The 16,690-nt window shown below is 46.6% G+C and overlaps 1 protein-coding gene across 1 annotated transcript; it reads left to right on the top strand.

The window, feature by feature from the left end:
• The first annotated feature begins 4,753 nt into the window (after positions 1-4,753).
• Positions 4,754-9,672, top strand: FITM2 (fat storage inducing transmembrane protein 2). Its single transcript, XM_079321381.1, has 2 exons — positions 4,754-4,953; positions 7,055-9,672. The coding sequence occupies exons 1-2, from the start codon at positions 4,781-4,783 to the stop codon at positions 7,695-7,697; spliced, it is 816 nt and encodes a 271-aa protein (XP_079177507.1). The 5' UTR covers positions 4,754-4,780; the 3' UTR covers positions 7,698-9,672.
• The last annotated feature ends 7,018 nt before the right edge of the window (positions 9,673-16,690 follow it).

A 16,690-nucleotide genomic window follows, 5' to 3' on the forward strand; every position in this document is an offset into this window, starting at 1 on the left:
GAAGGTCTGAATTTCTCCACAGCTAATTTTAAGCATGCAAATTAGGTGAACAGCCGCCCTGGGCTCCTGGAAAGGGCTGCTAAGAGTGTCTTTGCACTGACTATGTTGAAATGGGGGGTCTGCTCCCAGATGAGGAGCCTCAGTTCTGCAGAGGGTATCCATACCACAGTCTCACATCAATGAGAGACTTCTCTGCACTCAAAATGATTAACAGACCATTAACAGAATCACCAAAACAAGACAAATACAAATTTCAAGCAACCTAATTATTTAAAATATTTAGCAACTCCGAGTGTAATTGTTCTTTCTCTAATTAATAACTGATAGCAAATGAATTCTATGAACAGGAAAGATTTCCCCCCAGCCTGCTGCAGCTCATGAGTGAGGATGCTTTTTTCAGCACTGTTGGATCCTATTTTAAACCTCTGCTCAGGGAGCTGGGAGCTCCCCATTACCTGTCCAAATAAGTGTCCTAAGATCTGGGTGATTTGGCATGAAAGGACAATGGGCTTACCAATCCCTCTTCAGCTCTGAAAGTTGTATTCCAGCTCTATGTACCTGTCCCTGCGGATTTTAGAGGCAAAATGGGATTTTTCAAAGAGAAGCAATTTGTTGGAGGCCGTAGTTCAATTTAAACAAGAAAAAGAAATAATTCCCAAACCAGTTTTTAAAATCAAGTAGTCTGAAAAATTTCAGCTTTAATCTGGCAGGGATTTGGGGATCTTAAGGAAGAAGTTAAGGCAAAAGCCACATCTGCTGTACCTGACAAATTAATTCAGTTTAGTATGGTTTATACCTGTCACACCTTGACCAAATATCCATGAGAGCTTTTTAGGAGCCTTATGCAATTCCCTTCGAACAAACCTTAGTCCTTGTTTATGAATGAAAGCTTTATCTGCTGTTTTGAAAGGCCTAAATTCCACTTCTCTGATTCTTTACAGAGCTATGGCAGTCGGCTCTTCAGAAGGTCTCCTGGCCTTGGCTTGGTGCTCATGGCAGCAAATCCACGGCCTGAAAGCAGAGATTTTCTCTAAATCTGCAGAACACCTGGGCCCAGCTGAGCTTTGCTCACCACACTAGCAAGAATCCACGATTTACAGAGATAATCCTCAGACATTTCAAGCTGGGCTGAGGACAGACAACATTTCCAGCCCATGCCATCAACTGCATTCATGTGGAGCAGGTGCCAAGCTTACGAAATCCCCCTGCGTGTGGCAGACACCGAGCACGCTTCATTAGCAGCCAGCCCAGCAGCTCCCACCTCACTGCAAACACTGCAGATCACAGCCCCAAACCTGGGAAGCAGAGGAGGCAAGGTTTCAAAGGCAGAGGGGATTTAGGGAAACAAAGGGGGACTCTGTGAAACCTGCTCCCTGCCCCTCTCATCCTCACTCGTCTGAGTGAGCGCAGCTGCCTGTCGTTTCTAATTCGGGGTGCAATGCTGGGGCTGGGAGTGCTAGACATGGCCGTGGCAGTCTCATTAAAAACAACAGCTAATTAATTGCCAAATGCCATTTACCCTGGATAACCTCCTTAGCCAAAACCCTCCATATCTGCTGGGGCTGCTTTGATGTGTTGTTCTGCTCTCTCAGCCCAGATGTTGTCATAGATTTGCTGACGATGATGGCAAATTAGCTTTGAAATGCTCTGGCAAGAAATACTTTCCCATCCTGTCTCAGATAGGGTCTGCTTCTCCTCCCCCCCACCACTCTCACATTTTTCTTACTGAGGCCATTGGGATGAATAAAAGCTCTTTGTTCATTGAGCCATTTCTCTTCTTGCTGATGCATTTTTAATATTTTAAGAACTAAGCTGAAATGACAGCGGCAGCTGTTCAATAGATGAAATAGGTCTCAAATGCCACAGTGGCAGCCAGTGTTTGGACACAATTTCCAGCCATAAACATGGATAGTGAAAAGGCATGGGAGCCTTAACAGCTCCAGAAATACTTTCTCCCAGCCTCTAGAGCCCTAGAAAAATTAAAATAATTTTTAATTAAGTAAAAATACTGATTGAGAAAATTCTCAGATTTTCTCAATAATATCATGGTAAGACCCTCTATTCAGATGTATTGGTACCCTACTTAAAAGCAGTGCTTGCTCTTTTATAGGGCAAGAGAAAACAGCCTCAAGTTGTACCAGGGGAGGTTTAAATTGGAGATTAGGGAATATTTCTTCACCAAAAGTGTTACAAGCACTGACAGAGGGTGCCCAAGAAAGTGGAGGGGTCACAATCACTGGAGGGATTTAAAAGATGTGCAGATGTGGCACCTGGGGACATGGTTTTGTGAAGGGCCGATGCTCTTGGGCACATGGTGTGACTCTCAGGGCTGTGCTGTGCAGAGTTAAACTCAGTGATCCTTATGGGTCCCTCCAACTCAGAATATTCAGTGTTTCTGAGAGTCTGTGATTCAACAGCACTGGTGCTGCAGCCCACAGGCCCTTGGAGCATCTCATCTGATGTTCTGCTCTGGGAGCTTCCTGTGCATCTGTAGAGAGGGACAAAAGCCCATCTGTGTTCTCATTTTGACAGGCAAGGGTGGGAAACACATTTTTTATTAATTTATTTATTAATGCTTTATTCCTGTGACATGGACACGCCACAAGGTGATGCAGACGGATCCATGTGGATGGATTTATGTGGATGGATCCATGCTGGTGGATCTGTAGATGGATCCATGTGGATGGCTCTGTAAAGATTGTTCTTTGGGAATGGTCCGTGGGGATGGCTCTGTGGGCATAGATCCTTGTAGATGGATCTGTGTTGTTCCATGTGAAACCACGTAGATGGATCCTTGATAATGGCTCTGTGGGGATGGACCTGTGTGCATGGATCAGTGTAGGTCATAGATCTTTGTAGATGGATCTGTGTTGTTCCATGTGAAACCACGTAGATGGATCCTTGATAATGGCTCTGTGGGGATGGACCTGTGTGCATGGATCAGTGTAGGTCTGTGAGGATGGATCCGTGGGGGTCTGTGTGAATGGATCTATGCAGATAGATCCATGTGGATGGATTCTGTGGATGGTTCCGTGCAGATGGATTCATATGTATCAGTGTCAACGGGTCCCTGAGGATGGATTCTGTGTATGTCTCTCTGTAGATGGATGCCTGTTGATTGCTCCCTGTAGATGGATCCCTGAGAATGGATCCCTGTGAATTGCTCCATGAGGGTGGATTCTTGTGGATGGCTCCATGATGATGGATCCCTATGAATGTACCCCCTTGGATGGATCCCTTTGGATGGATACCTGTGAATGGATCCCTCTGTATGGATCCCTGTCAATAAATCCCTGAAGATGGATCACTGTGAATTGCTCCATGAGAGTGGATTCCTGTGGATGGCTCCATGAGGACAGATCCCTGTGCATGGATCCCCGTGGATGTTTCACTGGATATTTCCCCGTGGATGTTTCTGGGGATGGATCCCTGTGGATGTCTCTGTGGATGGATCCCTGTGAATGTCTCTGTGGATGGATCCCTGTGGATGTCTCTGGGGATGGATCCCCGTGAATGTCTCTGTGGATGGATCCCTGTGGATGTCCCTGTGGATGGATCCCTGTGGATGTCTCTGTGGATGGATCCCTGTGGATGTCTCTGGGGATGGATCCCCGTGAATGTCTCTGTGGATGGATCCCTGTGGATGTCCCTGTGGATGGATCCCTGTGGATGTCTCTGTGGATGGATCCCTGTGGATGTCTCTGGGGATGGATCCCCGTGAATGTCTCTGGGGATGGATCCCTGTGGATGTCTCTGTGGATGGATCCCTGTGGATGTCTCTGTGGATGGATCCCTGTGGATGTCCCTGGGGATGGATCCCTGTGGATGTTTCTGGGGATGGATCCCTGTGGATGTCTCTGGGGATGGATCCCCGTGGATGTCCCTGTGGATGGATCCCCGTGAATGTCTCTGGGGATGGATCCCTGTGGATGTCTCTGGGGATGGATCCCCGTGAATGTCTCTGGGGATGGATCCCCGTGGATGTCCCTGGGGATGGATCCCTGTGGATGTCTCTGGGGATGGATCTCCGTGGATGTCTCTGTGGATGGATCCCTGTGGATGTCTCTGGGGATGGATCCCCGTGGATGTCTCTGGGGATGGATCCCCGTGGGTGTTTCTGGGGATGGATCCCTGTGGATGTCTCTGGGGATGGATCCCCGTGGATGTCTCTGGGGATGGATCCCCGTGGATGTTTCTGGAGATGGATCCCTGTGGATGTCTCTGGGGATGGATCCCTGTGGATGTCTCTGTGGATGGATCCCTGTGGATGTCTCTGGGGATGGATCCCTGTGGATGTCTCTGGGGATGGATCCCCGTGGATGTTTCTGGGGATGGATCCCTGTGGATGTCTCTGGGGATGGATCCCTGTGGATGTCTCTGGGGATGGATCCCTGTGGATGTCTCTGGGGATGGATCCCTGTGGATGTCTCTGGGGATGGATCCCCGTGGATGTTTCTGGGGATGGATCCCTATGGATGTCTCTGGGGATGGATCCCTGTGGATGTCTCTGGGGATGGATCCCTGTGGATGTCTCTGGGGATGGATCCCCGCGGCGGCTCCGCTCGCACCCAGCGCAGCGGGCGCGCTCCCGCGGGCGTCCAGCAGGGGGCGCGGTGGCGCGCTGCAGGGCGGGGCGGTGCCTGCGGTGCCCGCGCGGGGGCGCGCTGCGGGAGCGCGCTGGGGGCGGTGCCGGCGGTGCCCGCGCGGGGGCGCGCTGCGGGAGCGCGCTGCGGGGCGGCGCCGCTGTGGGGCCGGGCCGGGCCGGGCTGTGGCGGCGGCCATGGAGCGGCTGGAGCGCAGCGGGCGCTGGCTGCGGGCCGCGCTGGCCCGCGGGCGGGTGCGCCGCCGCCTGCCCGTGCTGCTGCTCGCCATCGCCGTGCTCGGCTCCGCGCTCAAGGACAGCGACCTGGTGCCCGACACGCCGCTGCAGAACAAGCGCAACCCGCTCAACGTGTGAGCAGGGGCGCGGGGGCCCGGCCGCTGCGGGCGGGAGGGGCCGGGCCGGGCCGGGCCGGGCGGGCTGGGTGAACCGGGCCGGGCCCGGTGCTGGCCGCGTGTGCCGCGCCGGGCCGGGGGCTGCTGCTTCCCATGATGAGATTTCCTCTTCCCCACTCAGAGGTTTCAAAATACCGAGAGTTTGTCGCTCAGGGGGGAAACAGGGAGGATTTGGGTTTGGGTTTTTGCTTTTTTTTTTTTTTCTTAACCTCGCAGATAATGCCTCGCTTGTGAGTGCGCTGAGCGGGCAGGGTCAGGCTGGGCATAGCAAAAGGCCGCTGAGCACCGGCCGGGTCCCGGGGCAGCGGTACCAGCAGCAGGGCTGACACACATCAGAGTTTTGGCAGATTTGGCATCATTTTGGTGCTGTCGGGCACACGGTGAGACTCCTGGGCTGTCCTGTGCAGGGCAGGAGTTGAACTCTGTGATCCTTGTGGGTCCCTTCCAACTCAGCACATTCTGTGCTGCTGTGATAGTTACTGAGCTGATCTAAAACCCGGCTGAAGGAAACAGGTTTTTTAGTATATTTCCTAAAAGCAGAGTGGCTGCCATCCTTTTCTAGCACTTGGGCAGTGATCTGACTGCCTTAGTCATTCTGTGAAAAGTTTGAGCATTTTTAAGGAAGCAGTCAGCTGGGCTGGAATGTGCTGTACATCTGCAGATCTGAAAGTAAAACTGAAATCGCTGCTTTCCTCTGTGACTTTGGGAACTCTGGACTTCACTGACTCAAATTTGACATTTGGTGACGTGTGAGAGGAGCTGCTTTTAGTGTGATTGAAAGAGCATTGACAGGAAACACTTAGAGAGAAATTGATCTTACAGTAAAAGCATAGTTCAGTTCTACCTTTTAAATAGAGGAAGGTGATCTGTACTGACAGTTCCTGAAGCAAGGACTTTTTCCCTGCAAATTACTTGTCTCCTGGTTTGTCAGCTATAACCTTGGTAGCCTTTTTTTGCTTTTAAACAAAAAACCCCAAACATAATTTTAAATTTTCAATTGCTGTTCCATATTACTGCCACACAGGCATCACTTCTCATGTAAAATTAAAGAGTGAAGGAGGTACTCCTTAAAATCCTGGGCAAGGCCCTGACAGGTTTGTTAGGGTCATAAGGAAGATGCACAACTCTAGACTGGTTTGGCTTTGCCTTTGATGTTCAGGTGAGGATTAAATGATGACTGTGTGTGTCTGTCCATAGCTCAGCCACAGAGCAGAATTCAGCCGGACTCTGGGTAACAAAGAGAGTGCACAATTCTCCTCTTCCACCAGCTGATAGGAAGCAAACTCCATTGGAAGGTGCTGATGGGAAAAGCAAGATCCTGGACTGTGGCCTCCTTAACTCATTAATAAATTCACTTACTAATGCTCCAGCTTAAGGTTTGAGAAGAGAATGAGTTGCACAATACTGTCTTTTGTTAAACAAGATATCAACACACCATCAGCTGGGTTTCAAGATTTTATGGGAGTCACAGCAAAAGATTTCAGGGCAGAGAGAGAATTTAGAGATGGAGGGATTTGTGTATGCTGAAAGAAGGCTCTCGTCAATTGGAAGGACAACAAAGCAACAGACACATGGTGCTGCTTCATTTATTCAGAAGGATGTGAGAGAGGAAAAGCTTCACAGGATGATGAGGGGAGAGAGCCAGCCCTTCTGGCTGTCTTAAGAGGTTGAGCTTGTGAAAGGCTTTGTAAGCAAGGATAATTGAGATGGTGGAAGAGTCAGAGAAGGGGTTACTGTGGTCAGGGTTGCAAGCTAAAAATACATTCTTTGCAGCTGCATTTCGAGTAGGGCAGAGTTGAGCTGGTTTGTAGGGTAAAAGTGATTGCAAAACTGAGCTGCAAGTCTGCTGCAATGGATGAGGGCTCTGGGTCCAAGGGAATAAGTACCTAGCTGAGGAAGTATTCAGGTTTTGGGCTTGAGAGAAGTACTGGGGAGAGAGTTAAGATGCTAGCTAAGCTGCATCTCTAATTTAGATGGTTCTGAACGCTGATACTCCGTCACTTGCCCCGCTGCTGTGGCGTTTCACATGTGCTGTGTCTCCTTTGCTTTCCTCTGGCAGCTACTTCGTGAAGGTGGCCTGGGCATGGACGCTGTGGCTGCTGCTGCCCTTCATCAGCCTGGGCACGTACGAGCTGGCGCGGCGCCGGCTGCTGTACGGCCGCGGCCGCAGCGCGCTGCTGGTGCTGCGGCGCCTGGGCGCGCTGCTGGTGGGCACGGCCGTCTGGTACCTGTGCACGGGGCTCTTCCTCTACGTGGAGAACATCACTGGGGAGTGCTCCCTGCAGGCCAGCCCCGGCCAGCCCCCCCGGCTCTACGCCTCCAAGAGAGAGTGCCACCAGCACAGCGGCGTCTGGGACGGCTTCGACATCTCGGGGCACTGCTTCCTGCTCTCCTACTGCGCCATGGTGATCCTGGAGGAGGTGGCTGTGCTGGAGGCACTGTCCATGGAGCACAGCTCCAGGCTGCGTCTGGTGATGGACGTCCTGCTTGTTGCCCTGTGTTTCCTCACCTTCATCTGGGTGTTCATGTTCCTCTGCACTGCCCTGTATTTCCATGACTTCAGCCAGAAGCTTCTCGGTGTGCTGATAGGGCTGTCAGCTTGGTACGGGACATACAGGTTTTGGTATTTAAAGCCCTTTTCTCCTGGACTACCTCTTCCAAATATACCTTCGAGTTCAAAGAAATACAGTTACAGCAGATAAAATAAGGTTTGAAACGGTTTAGATTTTGCTTTCAGTACTGGAGTAGTTGAATGTAGGAATGGTTACTGTATTTCCACTGTAAGGAACAAGGTGATGGGTTGGAGGAAACCAGATCTGTACCAGCCATTGGCTGACAGGTGGTAATGAGCCTCTTCCCTGGGAGAAGAAAAAAATCATGTTGGAAGAGATCTGCTCTTGTTTAGGAGCTGACAACTGGGATGGCCAGCAAAGAAATCAGAAGCTGAATCTGTTTCTCTTACTAATAAATGGAGAAGCAGACCCAAGGCTAAAAGAGGCCTTTGATCTTTAGGAGTGCGATTTATCTCAATTAATTTCTTCTCTTCCTTTTTAATTTTATCAAGATACTGTGTATGATCCAAACCTCATGCCTTTTTTAATGTTCCTATTGGTATCACCTTATGGGAAAGCTCTAATAATCACAGTGCTGCTAAGCATTGCAAAAATATAAACTCTTGTGAAAGCAGCTCTGTTGTGAAACTGGAACATCCCATGTTCTCAAGTGTTAAAAACTCTAACTTGCCAGAAATGCCTCATAGCTGCCTGCACCTTCTGCAACAGAGAATAAATCTGAAATGCAATGTCTTAAGCAGACTGTGACTCTAAATTCATGCCTGCCTCCAAAAAGGAAACTCTTGAAAAAACAAGCCTTAACTTTCTCCTTAGGTGAAGTAGATGTAATAATATTTCATAATTTTATTCTTAACATTAAAAAACCCGAACTCGTTTCTGTTTTGCTAAAAAGTCTGGTACAAGGATTGGGGTTTTAATTTAAAAAAAAATGTAATCCATTGCACACTTTGCAACAACAAATTCCTTAAGTTTGTTTTTTCTCTTAGAACAACAATGGAATCCTAGTGTTCTGAACAAGCTAGCTGATCCTGCTATTTCCCAAATAGTCTGCTTGGTAATGAGTGAAATGCATTGTTTATCCTGGGAGCTGCAAAGCAGAGTGTGCTTGAAGCAATATTTATTCTTGCAATGCCAATAAGCTATTTAAATTTGATTGCACATAGAGCTGTGGCCACTTTTGATGTGGCTGGAAACCCACTACTGAATAAAACACTACTATTAGATAATGGATAGGGATGGGGTGGGTTTGCTGCTCCTATCAGTCAGATGTTTAGCATAGTTTTTATCTCAAAAAGCTTTTTATTATTTAATGATTGCTCATTCATGATGCATTTGCATGAATTGTGTTTGACAGTGATGACAGGTCTGTGGGCAAGGCTGTGGGTCACTCTACTGACCCCACAGTGGGGTCACAGACTCCAGAGTGAATTTTTCTGGCTGTGATGCTCCATCAGGTAATCTTGGCACGTGTTGCCAGCTCAACCAGAGGCCAGTTCTGCCTCTGAGGAGAGCTAAATTCACTGGAATTCCCACTGAGTTTGGTGGCAAGTAGGAGCTGTGTGCCCTTAGCAAGAACAAATCACCTCTCAGAAAGAAGCTGTCCAGGGGGTTATGTATTTTCTGTCAAGCTCCTCTTGGTTTTGTATTAAATTGCCTTTTAAGCTGACTCTTTGAAAATTGCACTGATTAACTCATATTGGGTTTAACTAAATTTGTTTAAACAATGCAAATTTATTTGCAGATACTCTTTTGATGTAATTTAAGCCTTCTCCCAATAGAGCTAAGCTAGACCACAGGCCACTTTCACCATGAAAAAGGATTATATACCCAGAAGGTTTTATGATTAATTTCATTAAGCTCCTATTTTAGGTTATCTTTATGTAACTTTGCTGTATAGACAAGCCCTTGGAACAGGAAATGCTGTTTACTTAAACCAACTGACTTGCTGAAACGATGTTAATTTTCACAAATGTTTTGTGCAATCACTGTGGATATTTCTGTCCACTTTAACCCGTGTCATGCAGATTATTTTTGTAATGGAAATAATGTAGGATATGGTTATTCTCTTATTTAAACAATGAAAGAAAAACATTTGAAAATTTTATCAGTTTGTGTCTTTGAGAATCTGTTCCTGATGTCTGTAAAGATCTGTTGTTGCTCTTCATTCCCTTGGATGACCCAAGCCCCAGAGCTTGTGTGACCACTGAGGTGTCTGATCAAACTGGCACTGCAAGTTCTGCACTGTTTGAAAGGGTTAACAGAGCACGAGTTCTCAGGAGTGCAAGGTTTGAAAAGAAACCAAACAAAACCCATGGCTGACTAAAGCAAGTTTCCCAATGTGTGCCTGTTACACCAAGCAGTTCATTTTGTGGACATGGACGTTGGTTTATTGTAGCAGGGGAAAATCCTAATCCATTGAAATGTATGGGGAAACTCCCATGGGCTGTAATAGTGCTTGGGAGTTTGGAAATCTTGGGCTCTTTCTCAGTGCCCAGACACCATGGGCCAGCTCTTGGCTCAGAAGGTTCCCTTGTGCTCCAGACCTTTATTTGTGCTCTTTGACTCCAGAGTAGGAATCTGCTTCCTTCTACTTCAGCTGGAGACCAAAGGTTGCAAATTTCTTGCTCTCATATTTCCTATCACACTTATCTGACTTCCTTTTCTCTCCCAAATTTTATCATTAAAATAAAAGTTGCAGCCATTCCACAACAGATTTGCAGCCATAGAGAAAAGTACTGGGAGCAGCTGGATTTGGTATCCTGTGCCAAAAGCACAAACCAGCTGTCAACAGGTATTATGGTTTGTTTCAAGTGTTGGGTTGGGGATTTTTTTGCTTTTCCTGCATTAAAATATTTCTGTTGTTCTCACAGAGCTTTCTGTCTGTAGAGTAACCTAGGGAGTTTTTGTCTCTAACATCTTACTAACATATTTCAACATCTCTGTGCTAATCTTGCATTGCCTGTGTTTGGCCTGTTTTGTGGGCCCTGTTTCACAGTTCTTTCACAGAAGAAAAAACTGGCAGCATTTGACCTGACTGTGTCACCAAGGCAGCTCTTGGTGCCTTAAACATTTTCCTCTGCTGGGAACAGGTAGAGCATAGTGGGGAAAGAAACTGCCTTAGGATTCATTTCACTCTTCACTTACCTGGGACTCTTTCAAATGTTTGCATCACTGGAGGTGAGATCAGGCAAACAGGAAAGTTGAGATCTTTCATAAGAGCCCTGTGAGCACTTCAGACTGTTTAAACATGTCTGAACCCAGGATTTGATTGTTCCTCAAAGTTTGTTCAAAGCAAATGTGATCCGTGAGTGCTTCACTGTGCTAAATGATATTCCTGCTTTCCCAATTTATTTGTGTGTGCTGAAACTTGGGTTGTGGGTGGCTGCAAAAGAAGAATCCTGTTTGTTTTGGTGTGTGGCAATTGGTGACAAAGTGAAAACCACCCAGTTATGCCCTGGGGTGTACTTTAATGGAACAAACTGCTGTGATATGTTAAATATTTTGGGAAATCAGTCTCTAGTTGTGAACACAAGTCTATGGTCACTTCATGAAATAATATCTGATTTTTCCTCTGTAGCTTAATGTCCCTCAAACTGGGACACTTAAGGTAGCTCCCTGCAGCTTCTCTGCAATTGGCCTTTTCCAGCTCTTTGATCACCTTCCTTTTGCACAGAAACCTGTTTCCTGGGATTATTTCTTTTCATAGCTTCATCTCTCCTCCTGGAGCACAGATTAGTAATAAATGCTCTTCACCTCTGCTGGATGTGTGCTCTTTCTCAGTGTTGTGCCTTCCCTTCTTTGAGGTATTTTGCAAAGCTTAAGATTAAAGTATTTAATAGACACAAAAAGGCAGTTGTGACTCTGAACTGTTTAACTGTTGTTAAACAGAGCTGCTCTGTCACTGGTGGAAAACCTGGGGGAAAGCACATGGTTTATTCATTGAAGCAGTTCTGCACCTGATGTGCTCAGGGAAGGAAAAAGGGTGATGTGACAGCAGAGCTTGATGCATTAGGAATTATTTTGTCCTCTTGGGGACTGAGTGATCGCTTCAGTGGAGGGTACTTTCACCCAGGTGCTTAGCAGGAAATAATTAATTTGGATATGGGAAGAGTGCCTTAGTGCATAAATGAAGTACAGCACGAGAGCATAAAGTTTAAAAGCTGAAAAAGCAGACATAGAAATAGCTATCAAGACTGAGTGCAGTCCATGAAATCTCAGGCAATTATGTAATTGTAATATTTAGTCTGAAAGGTTAGTTATTTTTAAACTACCCCCTGTCCATGACAAAACAAAAGACAATGTCATATGTTTGTAACAAGACAAATAACTCCTCTGTAAAGCTTTGGGACTGAAAGATGACATAGAAAATAAGCAGTAGGGGAAGAGCTTTACCAGCTTTTCAGGAGGGCTGGATATCAAGGGAAAGCAGCACTTGGAAAAATGCCCTTTCCCTGTTGTACTCTTCCTGACAATGTGTGCAGTGGCAGATCTGTGGCAGAACTGAGTGTTTCCCCACTGGTGAAAGCTGAGCAAAGGAAAATGTGCAACAAGAAGAAATACAATTACTTTCATCTCACATCTCTGCAGCCTTTTCCCGTGTCCAGCCCGGGTCAGTTTTGCAGGTCTGGGCTGTGTATTCCCTCGGTCACGGTCCATGTCAGAGCAGGAACAAGGCATATCCTCAGTGTCAATGTCAGCTCTTCTGAAAAGCCTTCCCTGGGTCCTGCCCTGCCTGCAGAGTCCCCATCCCATGGGACTGTGCCGAGGGGTCGCAGTCGGTGACAGCTCAGTGACAGCTCAGTGACAGCTCAGTGACAGCTCAGTGACAGCTCGGTGACAGCTCAGGACAGGCTGAGCACCGTGACTCACCCGAGGAGAATCCGGCTGCATGTGCTGAGCCTCCCAACAGCCACCGGCATGGAGAGAGCCGTGCAAAAGGAGTGCAAAATAAGGATGGTGCTCAGCCCACAGAGCCTGTTGGCCTTACCCAGATGTGTGAATTGTTGCACACCTGGCACGATTGTGCTGTTGGGATGGCACCCTGTCCTCTGCAGGTGATGGGAGTGAGCACGGATCTGCTGTAGGCTTGGTACAGTATCACTCTGGACCACAGCTCTGTTGCTTCAGCTTTGCCATAGCCTGACCTGATCCAGTTTTTAGAAAAATGGGAATAATAGAAGTCTGAGATTTTTAAGGATTTTTTTTTTTTTCATTGATTGACATAGTTTGGAAGTTAGGAGAAGAAACTGTACTGCGGCTTTTTTGGTTTATTTTGTTTACTGGAGATTTTTCTTTGTTATTTTCAGAGATTTTCTTTAGTTTATTTTCTTGTGGCCAAGGAAAAGAAAAGAACTACTGCTGTTGTGTAGTCTGTGGATCCTAGGGCATGGAATGGAAAGAAATTGCTTCTGGTAAGCAAAAATAGAAGAGTGTTCAGGAGGCTGGTGGTGGAGTGACATGACCTTGTGATGTAAAGAGCGTGTGCAAAACAGCCCTTAACTATGCAGGATACTTGGTTCTGTGTCAAGAACTGCCTGCAGCATTACACAGCACCCTCAAACCTGGTTGCACTGTTCTGGTTGCAAAGTAGCTTTATTTGGATAACTCTCCTGGAGCTAAAAAGGATTTAGGTCACAGGAGAGATGAGGTGCTGGTAGGAAAGAGCTGAGAAGGGAGGCAATGCAAGTAGGGGGATGGATGCTGTTATTTTTAAAGGAATGTTTTAGAAGTCATTGATCTGTGCTGTTTGTTAAAGAGGTTTTTAGCAGGATTCCATCTCCTTCCTTTCTCAGCAGTTCTTCCTCAGACAGGGGGAACTGGAGGTGATGTGTTCACTGATGCAGAACCTGACAGCCCAGGGACTCCTGACTATAGGAATATCTCTGGGAGATGGTCACACATTGCCTGCTGTCTGGGACAGGAGAGTGACACCAGGGAGTCCAGGAGAGAGCAAAGGGGCAGGACAGCAGAGAGGGGTAAAGAGAAAAAGGGCTGAAACTAGATCATTGTGCAGAGGGACAAAAAGGAAGAAAAATACAGTGAGCTCCTGAGAAGTGGGTGGAGGTTGACATTTTGCTTATTGCAGCTCTTCAGCACCAAAGTGGCATGGAAATGGAAATAATCTCTCTGCAGGTAGAGCCTGGCCAGCAGCACACAGGTACTGCTGCAGTGATGGACACCTGTGTTCTGACAGAGCAATTCTTTATCCTCATTATTTATGGCAGAGCTGCTGTTCCTGCTTTCACTGGGAGCTGCTCAGTACACGCTGTTTTCTCTCTGTTTAATCCTCCAGAGGAAAGTGAGTTAAAAGGAGGATAAAAAACAACCATAGTGAAATGCCCCTTGGGCACATTTGGGGATCAGCACCAGGGGAAAACCAGGAAATATATTTGTCATGAATGTGCTTTATCAGAGAATCCAAGTCCCTGTGTGTTTTTATTTCTGCTTATAGCTCTAGGTTCAGTAGAAATGGCTGGGTCTGAAGCATCTGCAATTTGGCCACTGAGGCCAAACTTTGAGAAATCTTTCAGGCATACAAAATCTGTTCCTGTTCACTACATACAGAGATGTTTTCACTCTCATTCACTCCTGTGGGGTTGAACTTTTCCCTAGGCACTACTGCTGAACTGGGAACTTTATTCTGTCCCACCATGGCAGAAGGAGCTTTTCTACAGACTTGTGTAGCAAGAGCAGCTTTGCTGTGAATAGAAATTGCCCTTTTATCCTCAGCTATGCCACAGGTAATTGCAAGTTTGGGGTTATAATAGTTAGCTCTTAGCTTGTACATTATTTCCTGTTTCTTTGGGTTTTTGGTTTTTAATCTCATATTATCATATTTTATATTATCCCCAGCCATCTCAAAATATTATATTCGTATTAACCCACATTATTTTAATCCCATGTATCTTTTAGCAGCCTGAGGGATTTAGTTGCTGTCATTGCCTGCATTGTGGATCCAGCCTGGGTGGTTTTGGCTTTGTTCCTAATGATGGCAGTGAATGCCACCAAACACAACCAGATGTTAAATATTTTCACAAGCTTCAATGTTTTCTGTTTGGTGTTATGTGGGGAAATCCTCATTTACTTACAGAAAGGAAGGAAGGAGCAGCTCTTACACCATCCCTCTTCCCTCTGTAACCTGGATTCTGAAATTGCAGTCAGGTGGTAAGGATGGGTTTTTTCATTCAAAAACAGAGGAACACTTGGCAAATAATTTCTGACAGGGCCACCAAATGGTCACTAGATATTCTTAGGCTGCCCTTGATCTCAATTTCTTTGGCAAGCTGTGAGAGGCTCTGTGGTGTGTTCCTGTCCTCTGGCCAGCTTGGTGCTGAAATCCTTTATTCTGCATGGAAAGGTCTTCTCCATCCCTTGCCAAGCAAAGGGGAGCACTGCCAGCCAGCAGTAAGGCTGACATGTACAGTTTCAATTTTCATAATCGAGTCTTTTGAGCAAATCCTCTAGGAGTAAAAAGATTTCAGAAGCTGTAGCTCTGCAAATGTGACCACTGGGAGCCTGTTAAACAAGAGGCTTGGGAGGCAGGAGGGAAAGGCTGTGTCATGAAGCTGCATCTCAAGGCTGCTTGGACTTGACATAAAGCCCCTGATTTTCATGCCTCTGATAATTACAAGTTCCACACCTCAGCACAGATACAGATTTTAAAGCACTGAGGTGCCTCAAATCATGTTTGTCTCTAAAGCACAGGGACTTGGAAGGATAAAAATTGGGTAAATAAGCACATCTAGAGTAAAGGAGACCCTGGCTGGGGTTGGGTAAGGCACACAGGAGTGTTGGGTGCAGGATGCAGCAGGAGCCATTCCTTCTTGTCTAAAATATAAATTAGCACCTTCCAGCCTTTCCCCTTGGGCACTGCTGTTACCCCACTCCATGCTGAGAGCAAAGCATGAAGCCCTGGAGTGAGAAAACAGATTTCTGCCATCATTTTCATGTTTCTGTGTACAGAACATGCCCTGGGCATGAACAGGCAGTGCCTGGCTCGTGGCCAGGTGGTGCAGTGGGCTCCCCTTTGCAGTGGAGCTGCAGCAGAGCAGGTCTGATTAGGCTGAGATCAGTCAGAGCAAGAGCATCTTCTTATGATGACAGCCTGTAATCACCCCAGGGCTGCTTATTGCAGAGGGCTAATCTGGATTGATCGGGGCTCTGACATTGGTTCTGGGGATCTCACCCATCAATCCAGCCTCTGTCTGCCACAGTAATTGTCTTTTATCACTCTCACCAATTGCTTTTCCCTGGAGCAAAGTTCTGGTACTTTTTCATTACCAGGGCAGGAAAACAAGGCTTAGTGACAGGCAGTGGCACCAATTTATTTTTATTATTTTTTTTTTTAATTTGGTCCAGAATAAAGGCTTATTATTGACTATTTCTAGTTGAGAACCTGTACAAAATCCACCACTACAGCATCAGCAGCTCACAGTGCAGCACTGGTGACTGCTCTTGTTCCAGCTGCTGGCTTCCTTTTACAGCTGCATTTTAATAGTGTGCTCCAAACAAAACACACACCTATTTTCTCCAGTGTTTAGAGGTCTGATTTTCTCCATGACTTTAAATGTATTCTGTGGTTTAAAATACAAAAATAAATAAAATTAAGGAGCAAAATAACCAGCAGCAGTCTTGCTAAGCAGCTCCCTTCTGCCTCATTCTTGGGCTGAAATCTAGGAATGGAGGAAGTATTTCCTCTATTTCCATCTGGGTTTCCTGACCTTGTAACCCATTAATATTCCTTTCTACACCTGGTTGTGCATCTCATCAGCTTTTGGACATCACTGGGGAGTGTTGTCTAGGACCACAAACAAAGGGAAAAGAGTGAAATCCCAGTAAGGGTTTCATGTTGGTGTATCTTTATAAATCTTTCTGGGGGGTTTATCACCAGCTAATTCACCAAAGAGAGGATAACCCATAGTTCATTTTTTTTTTACACCTTTCAGATTCAGCAAAAGAGAGGAGCACAGAGCACCTTCTTGCCTCCCTCTTCAAAAAGAAGGAAAATAACTATTTCTTCTGAAATCATTGATTCCACAAAGCAAATATTGAATGCATTTGGGAGAATGAGTGTCTGCAGGGCTTCACTCAGCAGCCTCAGCAGCAGGAGCCAGGTGTGCACG

The sequence above is a fragment of the Erithacus rubecula genome (assembly GCF_903797595.1).
Source record: "Erithacus rubecula genome assembly, chromosome: 18".
Lineage (NCBI taxonomy): Eukaryota > Metazoa > Chordata > Aves > Passeriformes > Muscicapidae > Erithacus > Erithacus rubecula.

Bases quoted from the DNA above. Each gene is read 5' to 3' on its own strand.
- FITM2 (XM_079321381.1), top strand. From the start codon at position 4,781: ATGGAGCGGCTGGAGCGCAGCGGGCGCTGGCTGCGGGCCGCGCTGGCC. The intron at 4,954-7,054 runs GTGAGCAGGGGC...TTCCTCTGGCAG, and splicing joins AAGCGCAACCCGCTCAACGT to CTACTTCGTGAAGGTGGCCT.